Source organism: Elgaria multicarinata, chromosome 11 (assembly GCF_023053635.1).
Source record: "Elgaria multicarinata webbii isolate HBS135686 ecotype San Diego chromosome 11, rElgMul1.1.pri, whole genome shotgun sequence".
Taxonomy (NCBI): domain Eukaryota; kingdom Metazoa; phylum Chordata; class Lepidosauria; order Squamata; family Anguidae; genus Elgaria; species Elgaria multicarinata.
Window position 1 is genome coordinate 31,975,399 of NC_086181.1, and position 20,530 is coordinate 31,995,928.

Sequence of the window (20,530 nt, forward strand, 5' to 3'; positions counted from 1 at the left end):
AAAAAGTTTTCGCCTGCTTCCGAAAGCCCATCAAGGAGGGAGCCAGCCTAGCTTCCCTGGGAAGAGAGTTCCAGAGCACTGGAGCAGCCACCGAGAAGGCCCTCTCCCATGTTCCCACCAAGCGTGCCTGTGAAGATGGTGGGACTGAAAGAAGGGCTTCTCCAGAAGATCTTAAAGCACGGGCAGGCTCATAAGGGAGAATACGGTCTTTCTTGAGATAAAGATACTCAAGTGAATGAAGACAAGTATGCTTTACACAATGGATGTGATGAAATGATTGATAGTGACCCCCTGTCAATGAGATGATGGAAGCTTGGTTTGTACATTGCCACAGCAGTGGGGGAATGATCTGTGGTTCCGTCCCACGCCACGCCGTTTGGATGGAAGAATCACGGGGGCTGGGCAAGTGACGTGATTTCTTCTCACGCTAGCGGTCCTTCAAGGTTGGAGGATGTTTATGTGGAAACGAACCACAAAATCCTTCCCATCCGGCGATTCCTCCACCCAGACCAAAATGACTCTTGCATTGCTGGTCTGGCATGATGGCAGTTCTCTGTCAGAGGGCTGAGTTGCAATATTTAAAATCCCCTTCCTTGGCTGCTGCTACAGGGAATAGGACTCTCAGGCTCCACAGCTGTGGCACCAGACCTGGGTGGCTCAATATGAGCCTGTTAAAACCAGTCCAAGCCTAGAGAAGTTTTGTGCCTGGTGTAGGTGTAGTTGACAATTTCCAGTCATGTACCTTCTTGCCCCTCAAGAAACAGTTGCTGAGGCCAGAATGCTTGTTCCCTTTCAGTTATCTCCGAGATAGGAAGAGCTGCATTTGCTTAATAGTGATGCATCTGGGTGCTGTTAAAGGCACAGGAACAGGGCCAATAAAAAAACCCACTCCTATCTGCTCAGAAGTGGCTGGCCCCTAGCAATGGCTGGCTTTAGGCTGGAAGCGGATCCAGAGGACGACATCTTCCACTTGTAACCCTCCTGTGTTTTTCCACCGCTTCCGTTTTTTTGTTCTTACCACAGCAAATCTCTTGAGAAGACAAAGATGGGGCAGCTGCACTATGCCTTCTAACTGGTTGTGCAAATAGCGCCCAGAGTGTCGCTCTAGAGCATTGTGGGGAAATTTTAAATGGTGCCATATAGCTGCCTGGTGTGTGGGGCTGAAGTCAGTGCTAGGAACCCTTCCAGGGTGCTTGGGCTCCAGCATGGGTGCTGGGTGCTGTCGCTGGGCCTGCCGTTATCCCATATAAGCATGTCACCATCACTTGCTTTGTCCTTTGCTCTGAAAGGATTTTTTTTTGAGGCGGCCGGTAGTCCCTATGTGAAGTTGGCAGCAGTATCTTCTGCCTTCCTGGGCCAACAATGCGTGATAATAAGGGCTATTACTGGATTAAAGAACTTGTAGCGAATTCAGTGTATATGTTTTAATTAATGAATTAAAGTTGTAATTATTATCTTGCACAACCTTGCTCTATTGGCACCGTCTTAGAGGAGGCATTCCATCCTCTGTGTAAGAGAAGGGGAATGCCTCTTCCAAGATGGTGGCCTGCCATCTGCAATCATTGTAAGAATTTTTTAAATTAAAATTATATTGCATTGTAGCCATAAAATTTGGTCACCTTGTCTTGACTCAGTTCCATAATAAGGTGGAAAGTGCATTCTATTTTAGCAGCCTGTTTTGTCTCCGTCTTTGCTTGGCATTGCTCTAAATGTCAAGCAATTTATTTTATTTTATTTATTTATTTAAGTATTTTTATGCCGCCATTCAGCCAAAAAAGGCTCTCATGGCGGCTTACAAAAGTATTTCTTGACAGTCCCTGCCCACAGGCTTACAATCTAAAAGACATGACACAAAAGGAAAGGGGATTGGGAGGGATTTGGGCAGCTGTAAGCCAAGTACTATGGGCAATGTGCATGCAAGCACATTTTGGTTAAAAGTTATGCTTATTGCTCTCTTGAACCATCTGAATACAAACTAGAGTTGGTGGGCACGTTTTGCTTATTTCTAACATATTCTGAACTTTTAAAAATGTTGCCTCCAAAGCACTAACATCAGAGCCAGGTTAAGAAATCTTGAATGATGGAGTTCGAAATCTCAATAACTGAAAAACACTATGCGTTTGGGCTTTTTTTACTTGCTTTCTTTTCAAAGGGATAAATCAACATGCCCTGGGGGCGGGAAACATCATCCCAGCTGTAGCCTCTTTCTGCAACCTATTCATGTTCATTAGAACCTGTAAGAGAACCTCACACACAAAGCTGCCATTGTGGAGGACTCTCTCGACATACAATCAGAAATCATCCTTTTCACGTATAATGTCTGATCCCATTAGTAATTATGTCATATTTTCCTGTCTTCTGCCTCCATGTGATTTAGAAACATGCTTTTCCCATTAAAAGCTTTAAGAACATAACAAGAGCCCTGCTGGATCAGACCAAGGGTCCATCTAGTCCAGCACTCTGATCACACAGTGGCCAACCAGCTGTCGGCCAGGGATGAAAAAGCAGGACATGGTGCAACAGTACCCTCCCACCCATGTTCCCCAACAACTGGTGCACACAGGCTTACTACCTCAAATACTGGAGGTAGCACACAACCATCAGGGCTAGTAGCCATTGATAGCCTTTGCCTCCAGGAATTTATCCAACTCCCTTTTAAAGCCATCCAAATTGGTGGCCATCACTACATCTTGTGGTAGTGAGTTCCATAATTTAACTTTGCACTTTGTGAAGAAATCCTTCCTTTTATTTGTCCTGCATCTCCCACCAATCAGCTTCATGGGATGACCCCGGGTTCTACTGTTTTGAGAGAGGGAGTAAAATGCTTCCCTATCCACATTCTCCACACCTTGCATAATTTTGTACACCTCTATCATGTCTCTCCTTAGCCTCCTTTTTCCCCAAGCTAAATAATCCCATTTGTTGTAACTTTTTGATTCTTGGGATTCCAAGCAGGGAGAGTAGGTGATCTTGGATACCATTATGAACTTTGAAATTAAAAATCCATACCTTCTTGAACAAATTAAACTAATTGAACCACTGTTATCTTACCAGGAGCCAGGAGTCCAGGAACAAATTGAAATTGGCTCTCAGTGCAGGTAGGGGGGAAATTCCAATTAAATTACCTATATAGTCCCCTTGTTCCCACCAGACTACCCCTGGCTGGTGCTTGCATGGCTGGGAACTGTGCACCTGATGCTTCCTCTCTTTCCTTTTCAGCCAAACAAAAAAGCAGCCTTAGTTTCATAACCCTCTTTAGCATCCTGTCTTCATCCTTGGAGAAAATGAAACACTCAAAAAGCAAGGATGACAATAAGGTACTGGGGAAGGGCAAAGGCAGGGCCAGGCTAAAGGATGGGGCGGGGGAGGGACGGGTCTACATGGGACACCTTTTGGGAGCGGGAGGAGGTGCTCTTCAGGGGTAACTGATCGCCCCATAGTTCTTGTGCACCCGCACTCCCGAAAGCAGCTATCGCAAAGTGGTCTTCTCTGCTCATGCTGATTAGTCAGCACTTAATGACTGACGGTCAAATGTGTGTTTGGAGGTGATACGGAAGTTCTATCTGTGGGATTATGGAACTGTGATGATCATGGGGCTGCCTATACAGCAGCAGTTTGCCCCCACGATAAGCAAAACCCCTGGTGCTTTTGCTACTTCGGGGTGGCGGTGGCTAACCCTGGAGCCTGGGCCTGTCCTCTGCCTGGGCGGATGTCGGCCAATCAGGGGTCGCCATCTGCTTGGCCACGCCTCCGCTGAGACTCTGGAGCGAGGATGGACAGCGGATGCACCATAACCACCTCGCTCCGGAGAAAGAAGTCGGGTAAGTCCCTGACTTTTTTTCTTTGCAGTTTTGCAGGAAAGCCCCAAGGTGGCTGCTGTGTTGTATAATCGATGCAGCGCCGTCGCACACCCACCCCTGGGCTTTCTGTGCGTATAGACAGCTGCCCATTCACATGTCTAAGCCGTAATTTGTTGTTGCAGTCATGTATGAACCAGTCCGTATTTTAGGATTTTTCCAGGGGTTTCTTTGTGTAATTCACCACCAATGTAGCTCCAATGAAGACTTGTCTGAAGTAGATATTTTTCAAGGAGCCTCCCTAAAGCACATGCCATTCCCTTCATTTCTCTCCCTTCATTTCAGGGAGAGAGTGAGCAAAGGAGGAGGAAAACAAACAACCCAGGGATTGAGATAATAACTATGGGTTGTTCAGTTGTCTCCTAGACAAACCCTGGGTAAAGCAACAAACCATGAGTTAACCATGAGTTAAATAAACTATGTGTTAGCATTATGTGCAAACCAGGTCAAAGGATAGGTTTGCGTTTCATTATCTTTCCCCCCATTTTTTAACCAAATTTAAGCCCAGCCCAGAGGCAGAGAAGATGGTGACTTGCATGATGCATATGAAGGCTATGTGCTCATGTTTTGGTCAATCCTGTTGTTGCAAAAACAGGTCCTTCCCTGGTGGCCTGCAGTGGGGATGGGGTGATGCCCAGGTACAATTTGGTCAGTAGCGAGGGCCCCGCAGGGATCTATGCCACAAGGTCGAACTGCGGAGGGTGGCACAACCCAGATCCCTCTGTGCCCCAACGGAGATACTTGCTAGGGCTGTTGCAGAACCTCCAGCAGTCTTAGTGGTTCTGTTAAACTTCTCTTGTCCAAACCCAAATAACAGAATCACTGAGTTGGAAGAGACCCTGGAAGCTATCTGGTTCAGCACCCCAACCTTACAGCCATATATTTTCAAACATTAGCAAGCATACTGGAATTAGGCACATGGAAATCCTTTGCCTCTGAGGAAGACCTTCAGTCAAAATGAACTGGGCAGTCGTCACAAAATAAATCATTACTTTTCAGACATCAACACGAAGCCTGCCTCATTCTACGCTTTTTTGGTTTTTTGCTGCTCTCTCTCTCTCTCTCTCTCTCTCTTTCTGCTCTCTTGTAGCACGTGGCTCTCAAGCCTTCCAAAAAGGTAACAATCTCTGGCGTGATTGGCCCATCAGGCAAAAACATCCTGCAGGAGGGCGAGGAGGAGTGGAATCCAGAGGGGAGCGCTGCTCTGAATACGGATACAGGCACCAGGACTTCAGCAACGATGGGGATGGAAGCAGAGGACCGCCCTCCCTCACAGTCCCTCTCAACTGTGGGCAAAGGAGCTCCTGAAGCAAAGACTCCTGCAGCAGGTGGTGGCATTTTGGAAGCGGCTCAATGCCTGAGGCCAGGCAGCCAGATTGCTGCTAAGGAGCCTGCTGTGGCAAGCGAGACTTCCCAGGAGCCCAGCAAGATCACGCACACGGGACAGCCCTCACACTTGGGGAATCGAGATGTAGCTAAAGCACCCGTGGCCATATTCAAAGCTTCCAAGAAATCTAAGACCTCTGCTGCCCCTTCTAAGCCAGGCACTAATGCACCTCAATTGAAAATGCCTAGTCCCAGACCCTCCAAAAAGCCTTCACCCACCAGGGGATCCCCTAGTCCCAGACCCTCCAAAAAGCTTTCACCCACCAAGGGAGCCCCTAGTCCCAGACCCTCCAAAAAGCCTTCACCCACCAAGGGAGCCCCTAGTCCCAAACCCACCAGGGGAGCAACAAGAAAAACAGGTAAGGCTAGCCCAAGAACCAAAATATCTGTGGGCATGGGACACCCAATGGTAGACACAGACACCATGGCAGCTGCTCCCTCTGACCCAGACAACAGCAGCAGAGCCTGGGAGCAAGGGAAGCCCAGGGGGCCGTCTCCACAGCGGAGGGGAACGGCTGATGGCCAGAGGTCAAGCTCCCAACCCCCTGCAGTATCCGGCCCTTCCCCCAAACCCCGTGTTTCGGTGGGTGTGAGTCGCTCCGTAACAGAAACCAAATCTATGGGGGTGGGGCGCTCAGCAACGCACACATTTTCTGAAGCTACTGGCCCTTCCGTGCCGGCCAGTTCTCCCCCCAAATCCCACGTTCCGGGTTCTGAAGCAGCTGGCCTTACAAGGCAGGTCAGCAAGGCCAGATCCAGACTGCCGGTGAACAGGGCACCCAAGCTGCAGCGGCTTGACGTTGTGAAGTTGGAGGACAAGACTATAGATGAGACGAGGAAATCTCCGAAACCCAGAAAAGCTGCTGTCCCTAGCGGACCCAGCCGTCATGAATGAAGAGACCCATCTCACAGATCTGGATCATTAGAGAAGGCAGCGGGATAAGTGGGAAAGTCTCTAGAATTGGGGACAGGACCTGACAGCCGTTTTTAAAATTATGTACGGAGTGAAGGCGGTGGGCAGAGAGATGTTTTCCTCCCACTCCCATAACGTTAAAACTCAGTGGAAATGGATTACTATTAGCAGTAGATTCAGGATGGAGAAAATAAAGTACTTTTTTCACTCAGCACATAATTAATGGAATTTGCAACCACAAGATGTTGTGGTGCCTGCTACCTCAGACGGTTTAAAAAAGGGATTTAGCTCAGAAAAACAGTGGGTATGGATAGTCATGGTTCATGTTGTGTCTATATGGAACCTCCATGTTCGGGGCAGTATATACCCCTGCATACCAATTACCCTTTGCTTGTGAGCTTCCCAGAAGTATTTGGCAGCCCACCATAGGGGGAAAGGGAGCTAGAGGACTAGATAGAGCTTAGATCTGATCCAGTAAGGCTGCTCTTCCTTCGTATGTTCACCAAGACTGAAATGCATCTTTCCCCAAATATGAAATTTACCATATTTTCCCAATTTGAAACTTCTTCAGATGTCATTTTTGAAATTCAGGTTGCAGCCAGCAGGCCCACTCTCTCCGGCTCATGTACGACAACCTATTGGTTTTAAATCAATGGGTTGTTATTACATATGAACCAGGCCATTGTGTGCAGGCTGCTATTCCTTCTTTCCCTCCACAATTATTGTAAATTCAGGATACCTTTAAAAAACCACTGAATCTTAGGGCTTGCTGGTGACGTTTTCAAGCAATAATGCTAAGTGTCAATGTGCCAAACGCAGTATCTCCATATTGGAAGGGTTTGTTGGACTACAACTCCCAACAGCCCTAGCCAGCATGGCTTACAGTGAGGGAAGATGGGAGTTGCAGACAGTCCAACAACATCTAGAAGACCACGAGTTGCCCACCCCTAGCTGTGCTAAACCATTCTTCAGCACCACATGCACAACCAGAAAGGAACCCAAGCAAAACCTCAGACTAGCGTGTTCCACCCCCACCCCGCTCATTCAGTTCCACTTTTCCTCTTGTCCTTACATACTAACTCAAGTCAACTGCTAAACAAGCCAACTACAAACTGAAGTTTTTTTTGCTGGTGTATTTAGCAAACTACAGTTTATTTTAAACTTCGGTTTCTAGTTTACACGTTAACAACAAACCCAGAATCTGATGAAGTGAAACTAAATTCTGGTTGTTCTTCCTCCCAGTCACATAACAGGAGAGCGCACAAGTCCGACACTCCCTGTAGGCGGCTTCCTCCTCATGCATGTAGCAGTAAAATATGATTTGACATGATATGCAAACGCTGCCGTTGTGTGTTTCAAATTAAAACGCTATATTCAGCAGCAAAACACCTAATGAGGAATATGTCTTAGAGCTCCATCCGACGAACGTTTTACTGCACGCTCATTACTGGGCACTCACGGATTACTCACATGACGTCGTCTGCCTCTCGCGTGTCTTCCGCCCCTTCTGGCCTTTGTTGTGCCGCAAAACCCCCCAGAGAAAGTCCGGTTGCTGCTCTCTCCTACCAGAATGAATGGGGCTAATTACTTCCTGTTTTCAGGAAGCGACGTGGGAGCGGCGACAGAGAAGGGACGGGAGCTGTGCGTTTGACCTAGATGTGATGGGGCTTTTATTCTAAAGGTGCATGGGGCCCCAATGTGGATTGGGACCACAGCACACAGATAGAGGAGGTTTAAACCTTTCCCCCTGCCACTTGTTTTCTCATGTTTGCCCACCCCCTGCATGGGGGCTAAAAAGGTGCGGGGAGGGGAAGCCTCCATTGGCACTGATGGAGGCTTTTATTCTTTTTTTCATCCCCATGTGGAGGGGAGGCAGATGTCAGAAAACAAGTGCCTTGTGGGGGAAGATTTAAACCTCCCTTATGCTCCCATCCTGGTCCCCATCTGCTTCCGGTCCCCGTGAATAAGAGTAAGAAAGCGGGAGGAGGTCAGGTGCACACTGCATATTTAACGTATCATGTGGTTTGATCTTCAAGTAAAGGCCAGTCTAGTGAGTACAACAATACCCTTGTGCAGCTCCCATTTCTTTCAATGGGGCTTGTGCAGAAGATGTTCCCCATGGATTCTATCTGTACCCTAGAGAGGAGAAAAGGCAGGAGTGACGGTAGGGTGGAGCTGCAAATTATTTGCAAACCTGCCAGTAAGGATATAAAAGATGAAACTGATCCAACATTTCCCTTGGAGCGCCAGTTAAATTCTCTCCTCTGTATTGTATTATGTAGGGTTGCCTTTGCAAAGGGCCTGGAAGCTTGAGTTGCTGCAGAAACCTGCAGCCTGATGGTTCGCTGCAACTGGCTACTGTGAACTTCTCACTCCAAATGTTCTAGTTTGTTTCCAAACACAAATCAAAGTGTTGGTCTTGACTTTGAAAGTCCTAAGTGACCTCAGGCTCCCTTGGTACCTAAAGGACCATCTTCTAAAACACGAACTTGCCCGTCAATTGAGGTCATCTTCTGAGGCCCTCCTCTGAGTGCATATGAAGCAGAGGGGCTTTTCTGTGATGGCGGCCCAGTTGTAGAACTTGGCACCATCAGCGTTGTCTTCGAGGTGCCGTACGAACTTTATTCTGTTTCCCAAGCTTTTAGTAACACCTGAGATCCTTGTTGTGTCTATTTTTATCCAGATGTGTGTCTGAGGGTACAACTCCTCTGGATTTGTTTTTTGTTTTTGTTTTATATAGTTATATTTGCTTTGTAAACTGCCTTGAAGGTTTTAATGTGGAAAGAATGATAGAAATATTTTAAACAAGTGATATGCTCTGATGCATTGTATTTCCCTGCTCTCTTTTTCTCCAGAATTCAGAAGTAAGCCTGTTTGAAAGGACCCTCTCTTGATGGTGTCCACAGTGTGTTTGCTCCCAGTCATAGCCCATTTTGCACGACGAGCCAGGTTTTGGAGTAACCCGAAGCCGCGATGGGAGATAAAATAGGAGCAACTGGTTGCTATACATAATGCTAAGGATCAAAGACTATTTTTATTAAACTTTTAAAAATAATAATAATGAGCATGTCTTTTCTTTCCTTCCCAGGTTAGGGCCAAACCCAGTCAGAATACACTGATGGTTGATAAGAACCCTTTGTGGCTGTGGGCCAGAGGCGTACCTTTGGGTGTGGCCTGCAGAAGTCAGAAATGCCATTATCTACAGATGCCATCGGCAGAAGAGAAAAAAGGGAAAGCCAGGCCTCATCGACTACACCAAGCAGGATATTGCGCAATGAAAGCAGTATAAAAGCGGTATATAAAAGGCAGGAGGCACACTACTGCTTTATAGCGGTATTGAAGTACACTGACAACTGTTGGGGCCCGTAGATGCATACCATATACTGCTTCCATACCACTATATCCTGCTTGGTGTGGGTCCTGCCTTTTTATATACTGCATTCATAGTGCAATATCCTGCTTAGTGTAAATGGGGCCCTAGTCATAGAATCATAGAATAGCAGAGTTGGAAGGGGCCTACAAGGCCATCGAGTCCAACCCCCTGCTCAATGCAGGAATCCACCCTAAAGCATCCCTGACAGATGGTTGTCCAGCTGCTTCTTGAAGGCCTCTAGTCTGTGGAGTGGCAATGAGAGGTGTGGGAGGGGAGAGGCTTTCAGCCTTATGTGGCTGGCTGTCTTGCCAGATGCTTGAAAGGCACCCGGGGGTGCTGCTGCTGCTGCAGAGTTTCACTCTTCCTTGCTGCTGTAGGCAGGGCTTCTAGGTTGGGATCCTTCCCAGGGGCTGCCTTAATGGCGCCACATTGATGCTGCGCTCTCCCTAAACCTTGCTGTTTCCCTCCTGCGGGGTTGCGCTTGCTAATCCGCAGGCCAAAGAGTGAGTGAGTGTTTCTGGTGGTCATCTGGTCACTGGAGCTCCCCGCCCCCCCCCGCTCTCTTCCTGGCTTCCAGCGACCAATTGCCAGTCGCCAACTACCAGGATCGCCCCTATATTCTAATTTTTAAAATGTTTAGAAAATTTGAATCAGGGAAATTCCACATATGCACTACAAATTCTTCTTCGCTCTTGTGTATACACACAAAAAATGTGATGTGAAAATTTCCAGCGAGCAGCAGCCTGTTTCTTTGAGTAATGTGGCAATGCTTGGCCCTGATTGGCTGACTAATTCCCGCTCTCCCCCCTTCTGGAAGTTTCCGTGGCAGTTAAGTTACTCCCAACCTGCCACCAGAGCGGTATCTACCTTCTGATTGGTCCTGGGGCTTTTTGCCCTTCCATGTTCCTTCAGTTCTGGAAGTTTCTATGGCAGTTATTCCAAACGGACACACAGAGGTGGGAGAAGACAGAACGAAACTTCGCTGGTTCATTCTCTAGAAAAACTTGCTGGTTTGCAAGCTGCCATTTTGGGTTGGTTCTAGAAAGTTCTCTCTTCATAAGCCTCCCTCACAGGGCCAGCTAAGAGCACTTCGTGGAGTGCTTTGATTGGCTGAGAGCCTTTGCCCTCCCATGATTCCCTTTGGGTTCAGGGAAAAAAAAGATATCCTGTTTATTTCAGACTTATATTGCAGGGTTGAGAAGTCACTTTTTCTTTCTGTTGTTGAGGGCCACTGGAAGACTCTGCTTATTTCTTTTATTGCTGTGTTTTTAAATGTGTTTTTAAGTGATTTGTTTCTATGTTAACTTTTCATGATGATTTGGGGTTGGATCGAGATTTACGCTGGATCAATTGCACTGGCACAAGTGGGCTTCCCTGCTACCCCCTTCCCACGCCAGTCTGTCCAGCCCCTTGAAAATGCTCAGCCCTGCTGAATGGGGTGAGTTGGGGTGAGGGGGATCCCCAAAAAACAAGCAGAGGGTCTTTCCTTTTGAGGAAGGCCTCTTCCTCTAGAAGAAGGCAGGTCCTGGGCTGCTCGTCTCTCTCCTTCTTTCCCTCTTTGTTCCCACCCATTAAGCTCCTGGACAGGGACAGATTGCTTTTAAAAGAGTGTGAATGTTTGTAGAAGGATTTGGCCAAAGGCCATAGGTTGTCCACACCTGATCTATGTTTTGTCCTAGTGACTGTTCAAGCCAGTCAAGAGACCACAGAAGTGCCCCCACCCACACTTTTCCCATCCTCCTTCCCTGTAGTGGCAGTTAGGAACCAGAGTCATGCCAATTATTTGATGCTAGTACCAAGCAATTAGGTTTGGAGGAATTTAATGGTAAGATAAATTGTTTTAAATTAGACTAGATGGGTAATATGGTGGGGAGGGGCAGGCTAGGAGAGGAAGTTATGAGACTGAGGTTGGGGTGTCAGGAATAAAGGTAAGTGCAGGAAGGGGTGTCGTCTGGCTCCAATCATGGGTATCCCCTGTTTACACAATCAGAATTATACTGGATTTTAGCAACCCCTGAACTTGATTCAGCCCTTGATAAGATAGACCTGAATCATTTTATCTTATTGGGGTGAATCAAGGGTTGGAATTAGTGGCAAAGGTGGCTAAAATGAAAGGCCATATCTTAGATTCATCCTTCTTTCAATCCCTCTATAAGCAAACTTCATGTTAACCCAACCTGGTTCCTTCCAGATAAGTTGGGCTAAAATCCCCATAATTCCACAGCCAGCAATGCTGGCTGTGGGGTTATAAGTGTTGCAGTGCAACACTTGGGGAAGACTGATGTAGACCAGGAGTGGGCAGATGGCAGATTTCCAGATGTTTTGGATTTCAACTTCTAGAATCCTTTGCCATCATAACCAATGGCCAGGAATTCTGGGAATTGAAGCGCAAAACATTTGAAGATCTACTTTGTGCCCATCCCTATGGTAGACAACAGTAGGGCTATCTATCTCCAATGGGCTACACTCACAGTTGCATAGAAAAATAATACAGCTATTTGTGAATGATCCATTATAAGGCTACAAGGAAGCAGCGGCTGGAACAGCCTGGAATAGATACAGTTGTCAAGGTATTGCTCCCTCCCTGACGACTGACCATGGTGCTTGGGGCCGATGAGAATTGGAATCCAACATCATTTGGAGGGTCGCAGGTTCTCCACCCTTGGGCGTTGGAGGCCCATGATCATGGGTAGCAATGTGAGGTCAATGCAAAGGAGGGAGTCAAGGAAAGCAGAAGTAGATGTCACAAAGAAGCAATTTATTTATTTATTTATTACATTTTTATACCGCCCAATAGCTGAAGCTCTCTGGGTGGTTCACAAAAATTAATAATAAAAATAAGAGCAATTTAAACGGTAAGGTTTGGAAAAATTGTTTGTGGAAGATAAGATAACTTCTAGAAACACTGGTTGGATTCAAAACACTGGGTTGAAGATTAAGCTGAGACAAGAATGCAGAAACTGGTAATCGGAAGCTGTTTCTGAGCCAAAGTCTTTAATTCTCTAGAAAGGAAATGAGGGTGGCTGGGGTGTGATTTGTTACTTGCATCTCTCATTCTTTATCTGTTTCCCTCTCAGAAATGCCGCGTGTTCCAGCTCTTTCAGAAGACATCAGTAAGCTTAAGAAAAAACAGGGCAACTATCTCACGGCCCCATTTGACCCTCGCTTTCCAAACACCAACCAGACCCGTAACTGCTACCAGAATTATTTGGGTGGGTAAAAGAGGGGATATGGCTGCATAGGGTAGGCCGATTCCTGAACTGATTCTGAGGTATTTGGGAGGGGCAGGCTGATAATATCTGCGCAAACGTCTTTCTCGACCTCAACAGCTTTATATATTATTTACTCATAGCTTCTTCAGTGAGCTGTTTAGCAGAGCACAAACAAGTAATAAAGGCCCAGTGCTAAAGGTCAATGCAAATCAGGTGAAAAATAGCCACCCTTGAATAGGAGGATAGAATGGCTATGGTGCAGTCCTGTTCAATTCTGGTTTTCACACACACACACACACACACACACACACACACACACATTGTTGCCCATCAGCAATTAGGATCTGGGCAGTAGACTGAACACACAGACACACAGGTTACCTGGTCATAGTATTCAACACTATGCTGAGATATACTGCATTTCTATTTAAAATATAATCATTTCTAAATTTTCATCTATACATATAAATTAGAATATGCAAATTTTATGCAAACCTGTGTCCTCCTTTGTCCTCTTTTTTTGGGTGTGTGTGTGATACATGTCCTCTTTTTGTGTGGGGTGTATGATTTATAAGCAGTCACCTTAAGTGATACAAAAAACCAGCCCCCACTTGGTTTTTTAAATGGCATTGCTTAAAAGCAGTTTCGCCTCCAAAACATTTTGTAGTGAAATTTGATGTTAACTGCCTGTTGCTCTGAAACTGCAAAAGCCAGTGGAAGTAGCACTCTGACCTCATCCACTGACCAAAGAAACAAGAGCCACCAATTGCTATTCATTGCAAGAACATCAGTAATAAGATCAACCTGGCCTGAACTGGATATAAATGCCCAATTATAGTTCAAGGTAACCATTTTGTTGAATTCAACTCCTCCACTACCTTCTTCCTTTCCCTTTTCCTTGTGTGTCTTGGCTTTTTAGTTTGTAAGCCTGAAGCCAGGGCCCAGTGCTCTCTCTCTCTCTCTCTCCCCACCCCTCTTTTTGTTGATGTGAGCTACTTTGCAAGACAATCGTCCGAAAAGTGGGATAAATATACAGTAAGTAAATAACATTCTAAAATACAGTTTTAACTCCTTTCCCCTGTTTCTAGTTCTCAGTACCTTTGACCTTTCCATGGTTCCGCTACAGACCATCCCTCCCCAACATCTTACAACCTCTGTCCTACAATCATCCACGTCTGTCTGTCTCCTATCTAAAATTATTTCTAAACTGCCTTTAAGGTTGGAACCACAATCTGTAATCAACGACATCATCATAATCTCTACTCCAAAACCCTATGCTCAAACATCTGCAGATCCCTCATCAATAACCTTAAGCATTTTACTTAGGTATCACCCTTTGCCAGCTGCCCAAAGGCTTCTGTCTGCTTGGGATTCAGAGCTCTTTCACACTGAATCCAATACACACTAACCTGGGAGTAAGGCCCAATGAACTTAATGGGGCTTATTTCTGAGTAGTCATGGATAAGATTGCACTGTTCATGACCTAAGAGCCAAAGCAACGAGGAGCCATGTGCTGCTGTGTTTCAGGTATGTTTCATCGGCAGGTTCAGATTGAAAGATCTTATGTGAAAGTATTCTTGCCTGGTTAGAGGAACATTTAGTTATTGCAGGGAGGGTGATTCCATGGTGCAGATACTACAGCTGAGACGCACATTAAATAATCTTAAACGTCCGCCAGTGAAAAAACTGGATGGATAGCACTACGGAAGATGAATGTGGCCTCTAATTCTTCTTTGCAGATTATTACCGCTGCGTGAAAACCATGAAAGCTAAAGGCAAGGACATCAAGATGTGTGAATGGTACCGCAGGGTCTACAAATCCCTCTGTCCCATTTCTTGGGTAAGTGGAAGCATCACATTTGCAGGAGGAAACTTGCAAATGTGCACTCTTCTTTTCCAACACCTTTAAATGAGCAATTTATTGCACACGTGATTGGCCACTCACGGAAATTTTCAGAATCGTTACATGACATCGTCCACGAGCAGGGTGTCTCCTGTGGTATCCCCTGAAAATCCCAGGATGAAAAGAACCACTTTTAAAGTAGTAATAGCCAGGGAAAGTGGGAACTCCCGCCACTAGGCAGTGCTGTCTCAATGGAAGTGACTGGAGCACGCTTAGAGGGGAAGTATTGCATTCAAAGCACGTGGTCACCCCTCTCCTCCCATGTAACAATTCCGCCAAAGAACAAAGAAGCACAGAAGCTCCAGATAAGCAATGCAATTTCCCTTAATGTAGAGATACTCTTCAACAATGCCAATGAGGCTGCATGCAATGAGGAGCTGAAACGGAGGCTTTTGGTTTTCACCTTGCATTTGCATTTCTTAAAAAAAAGAAGAAAAAAGCACATTCTCTGTCTGTCTTTTATTTGGTACCTTGAAACAAACAGGGTGTGTTGTTTTTAATGAAAACTGGCAATTTGCTGATAAAAAAAACCCTCCCCTTAGAAAACGTTGCTGCAAAAGTAGCAGACCATACACTTTTGCTATAACTGTAGTCATGGGCCACTTTGGAAAATCTTGAGCTTTCTCTGTTTATTGTAGGTCTATTGCCAATAAAACACGCACATAGTTTGCCCTGCTGGTGTCCATCAACCCTCCGAAGGGGTCTGCCCCTCCCCCCCAGTTGGAGAAACTGGAGACCTCAAAAATCCAGTGGTTGGTGGCGCAGATCTGCAGAATCTAGAGTGCTCCACCAAGCTCAGCCTGTGACAGCTTTGCATGCAAAAGCCTGGACATTTGTCACAAAAGAATTGCAGAATAAAGTATGCAAAATAAGATAAATTATTTTGGAAACAAAGCCCTATGAAGAGAGACTGAAAGAACTGAGCATGTTTAGCCTGGTGAAGAGAAGATTGAGGGGAGACATGATAGTACTCTTCAAATACTTAAAAGGTTGTCACTTAGAGGAGGGCCAGGATCTCTTCTTGATCATCCCAGAGTGCAGGACACGGAATAACAGGTTCAAGTTACAGGAAGCCAGATTCCGGCTGGACATCAGGAAAAACTTCCTGACTGTTAGAGCAGTACGACAATGGAATCAGTTACCTAGGGAGGTTGGGGGCTCTCCCACATTAGAAGCATTCAAGAGGCAGCTGGACAACCATCTGTCAGGTATGCTTTAGGGTGGATTCCTGCATTGAGCAGGGGGTTGGACTCGATGGCCTTATAGGCCCCTTCCAACTCTACTATTCTATGATTCTATGTCCATTTGCTCAATTTGCATAATGCAGGTGTGCAAAACCCAGCCCGCTGGGATAAAATCCAGAGGGTATCCCCTCAGATCAGAGATGACAGTGAGGAACCAGGTGGTGGGGACTCGGCCTACTGTGCTATGTAGTCTTGCACAGTGTCCATAGTTAGCTTTGTGTGGTGCCCTGCATCCATGGGGACACCAGGAACCACTCAAAACCAGGGACTCAACCAGTGCTAGGAAGAGAGGCCACTGGCTGAGTCCCTTTCTCCCAGCTGATAGGAACCAGCACAAAGAGAGGGAAAAATAGAAGAGAAAAACGGGGCAGGATGATGGGTGTGGGACCACACCCATTTAAGTCATCTGGCCATGGTGGGACTGGTGGGGGCAATCCAGTTTCCCACCTCAAAATGATTCTGGATCCCTGGCATAATGTATACAGGCCACAGAATCTGGGTTTTTTTTTCTCTTGATGTTGAATTTGGATTGCCCAAGCAGAGAATTATGTATACGTATATATCATACATACATAATTTGAATCTAGATTCAGCCATATATAGAGTAGGCCCATATAAATCAACGGGACTTAACTATTTAAATTCCATTGATTTCAGTGGCTTTTTTCTAAGTATGCCTAAATCTGCAATCAACCCACATATCTTAATGCAAAATACAAAGAACCCTGAGCATAGAATTTCTTCAAATCATGCCCACACAATTCTTTCCATGGCTGGGTCTAGTGTGAGCCAGCACGAAACAGCCAATCTCAGGTGGAAGATTTTGGAGTACCATTATGGGACAGAAAATTATGAATTACATAGATGGAGATGCTTTTTTCTCTACCAGTGTGCATGTATGTGTGAGTGTATGATTTATTTTACCTCAGGAACCATCATATCTTGGGGGAGGGGTCTCTTTTAAGCTTCCTCAACCCCTTGTCTGCTTTCCCCCTCCTCAGGTAAATCGCTGGGATGAACAGCGCGAACATGGAAACTTTGCTGGCAAGATATGAACTCCTGCAAGAGGAATTCTTCCAGCGCATCCCAAATCAGTCAGTCAAACTATTAGTTATCTCAGTTGATGTGATATTGAATTGTTCAGTTATTTTTGTGGATTTGTAAAAACAAAAGGAAAAACAAAAGTACAAATATTACTTTGAGAAGAAAAAAAAGCTGGAGGGAAAAATCATTCCCAATAAATTTGTTAGTGAAAACTGAAAAGTTTAGGTTATTTATTTTCATTTCTCCTCCCCTCAACTCCATCCTCATGTATGCATGTTTGATTGTCCCATCTCTCGCCCTGTCAAGATTATTTGTATTTCAAAAAGTATAGACTTCTCCCATTATCCCTCACTGGCTTTTGGCAACGTTGCCTGCGTCTGTCACTCTCCCGTCTTGGACATCTTGAATACATAAGCCACAGTTATGCATAATTTCCATTGAAATCTATAGAAATGAGTTTTCCTAATAGATCAAATAGCAGCTTCCAGAGGTACGGGTGGATTTAACTGGGAGCTTGTCTTGACGAGGGATTTGCCCTGGGGTGGATCTGGAGTGGCAGCAGGTCATCTATATGATGCAGCCGCCATCCTAAAGCCATCCAGGGGCAAACCCCCAAAGCTCCGCTTTTAAAAAGTCAGTCACTTACCGTGATTTTTTTTCTCTTGGAGCTCCTTTGGAGGCTTGTCTGGGCAAATGGCGAACCCTGATTGGTCGCCATTTGCCCAGACAGAGGAGAGGGGTGGGCCAGTGGGCTGAATGGCCACTGGCTCACCTCAGCGCTTCTCCAACATGGGGAGAAGCCCCCCCACCCAGGTTAAAAAAAACGGGTATGCAAGGAGGTGCAGGTGGCCTGTGCACGGGCACAGCGCCTCCTCCAAAGTAAAGCGGGGGGAAAACAATGGAGATGCAAAGAGGCACTCCTCGCATGCAAACCTCCGCGCTAGTGTCTTCATGTGTGGATAATGTGAAGGGGTGCAAAAGCGGGGGTTTGGGGGATCGTGGCGCAAAAGCGCCATCATCAAGATGAAGTCTATGAAAACAGTGCAGGCAAAAAGAATTAAACCCTCCTCCCCAATGCCACAATCCTGATCTGAATCCATCCATTCCACCTCACCCCACACAGGAGTGTTTTGTGCACACACACACACACACACACACAAAACAGAGCTGTTTTATGCGAAAACTTTCACAGATCCTCTTACCATGTGGGGCACAAGAGGTTTATAAACTGGAGAGCAAAAGCTGACCCGTTCAGCCCGTTGCCCTAAGACAAGATCCTGTACGCTCCTACTGAGTGCACACCCAGCATGCCCTGGAAATAATGAACTGGAAAGGTGTTCAGCCAGAGCATAAACGCCCACTCCTTTGCCCACACCCAAGCGTAACTGGCTGAGGGAAAAGGGTGTAGGGGAAATGCACGCTCACGTACCGAGCAAGCACACACCCAATATCCAAATTGGGGTCGGCAAAACGACTGCACACACCCTGCAGGGACAAACCCAAAAAGAAAAAAAAGAAAATTGCTTATGAAGGGGACTGTGGCAAAGGGAAAATGCTCTCCGCCCAGAATAATGGCTAAGGAAACAGGTGTGGGAAACATATTTATGCACATGTGAATTTCAGAGGGTTGGAAACACCCCATGAGGCTGTTATTCCTTGGCCCCTGCAGTGCACCACTGTGCCGGCTGCCAGATCCACCCACCCACCCACCCACCCCAATGCCATCGCTGTGCCAAATGTACTGCTGAGCGAACGCACACTGGGTTCTTTTCCTGGAGCAACCTTCTCCAACCTGGTGCCCTCCAGGTCTGTTGGACTACATCTCCCAGCATGCCCCGGCCAGCATGTAGTCCCAACACATCTGAAAGGCACCAGGTTGGGGAAGGCTGGCCTAGAACTAGAGTTAGGGTGACCATATGAAAAGGAGGACAGGGCTCCTGTATCTTTAACAGTTGTATTGAAAACGGAATTTCAGCAGGTATCATTTGTAAATATGGAGAACCTGGTGAAATTCCCTCTTCATCACAACAGTTAAAGCTGCAGGTGCCCTGCCCTCTTTTAAATCTGGTCACTCTAGCATAGCTCCTGCACTTTAACTGTTGTGATGAAGAGGAAATTTCACCAGGTTCTCCATATTATTATATTTATTATTATTATATTTATTTGTACCCCGCCTTTTGCCCAATGCTGGGCCTCTATATACAAATATATACAAATATATACAAATGACACCTGCTGAAATTCCCTTTTCTATGCAACTGTTAAAGATACAGGAGCCCTGTCCTCCTTTCCATATGGTCACCCTAACTAGTGTGGCATAATGGTGAGGAGACTGAGCTGCAAACAAGGAAGCCCCTGCTTCAAATAATATCATCTCTGCTGCGAATTCACTAGGTGGCCTCAGTCTAGCCGGCCTCCTAACCTACGCCTCCAGCTGCCGCATGGGAATAACAGTTCAGGCCTACTTATAGGATTGTTGTGTAACGATTACTAAGATCATGCAAAATGTTTTGGACACCCTATGTCCCGCTGTTTAAAAAAAGTTTAATAGACAGCTGTGGTGGGTATGAACTGATTGGAACCGCAATACTTGGGGAGGGGGTTTATTTCCCCCCACATCCTGTTTGCCTGATGAATATCACCTCCCTCCTAAGCTGCTTTTTGCCCTGCAGCAGAAAATACACAGTAACCCTGTTGTTACGTTTCTGATGGAATTCAACCTATTTTCCCTTTCCTTTCCTTTCCTTTCCTTTCCTTTCCTTTCCTTTCCTTTCCTTTCCTAGAAGGCATCTTAAACATTTTAAAATCAGTGTGTGACTTAAACTTTTTAAAAACGGTGGTTAATCTAACCACAGATATCCCAATGACATGACTTGTTACTCCCTCAACCTCTCTCTATACGCTTGGCCAAAGCGTTTTGATTCCCTTTGGAATGAGTGGCAAGAGAGCCATGGTATTTCTTTGCCCTGTGCCCTGTGGTGGACTTCCCAGAAGTACCTGGCAGGCCGCTGAGATAAGCAGCATGCTAGATTAGTTGGACCTTTGGTCTGATCAGTAAGGCTGTTCTAATGTTCTTATACTACGGCGCTGCTCCCAGGGCCAGATCTACACCAAGCAGGATATGACACTTTGAAGTCACTTTGCAAACTGTATATGGAGTGTGTCCTGGGCTCCAACGGTTGTCACTACTGTTATAAACTGTTTTAAAGCAGTACTGTGGATCCTGCCTAGATGAGGCTTTTATGGTGGAATCATCCTACCTCATTCATGGAACTTTACAGCGAGTCCAGATGGTGTCGTCTTCCATTTGTAACCCTCCCGTATTTTCCCACTGCTGCTGCCGTCTTTTTCTTTATCAGAAAAAATAATAATTGTGGAGGGAAAGAAGGAATAGCAGCCTGCACACAATGGCCTGGTTCATATGTAATAACAACCCATTGATTTTAAACCAATAGATTGTCGTACATGAGCCGGAGAGAGTGGGCCTGCTGGCTGCAGCACACCCGCCTCCTCTGCTTTTACGCAGCAACCCAGGTTCGGCTCTTACTGAGTCTGCCATCCAAACTCAGACTGCTGGGTTGTTTAAAATGTTTTTTTG

General features: G+C 46.0%; 2 protein-coding genes across 2 annotated transcripts; both read left to right on the top strand.

The window, feature by feature from the left end:
- The first annotated feature begins 4,933 nt into the window (after window positions 1-4,933).
- LOC134406434 (uncharacterized) lies at window positions 4,934-6,204 on the top strand. Its single transcript, XM_063137862.1, has one exon. It carries the CDS (start codon window positions 5,098-5,100, stop codon window positions 6,136-6,138), a length of 1,041 nt encoding a protein of 346 aa, XP_062993932.1. The 5' UTR covers window positions 4,934-5,097; the 3' UTR covers window positions 6,139-6,204.
- Window positions 6,205-12,608: 6,404 nt separating this feature from the next.
- Window positions 12,609-16,943, top strand: LOC134406369 (cytochrome c oxidase subunit 6B1). The gene is made up of 3 exons (XM_063137747.1): window positions 12,609-12,741; window positions 14,481-14,581; window positions 16,890-16,943. Exons 1-3 carry the CDS (start codon window positions 12,609-12,611, stop codon window positions 16,941-16,943), a joined length of 288 nt encoding a protein of 95 aa, XP_062993817.1.
- Window positions 16,944-20,530: the final 3,587 nt, after the last annotated feature.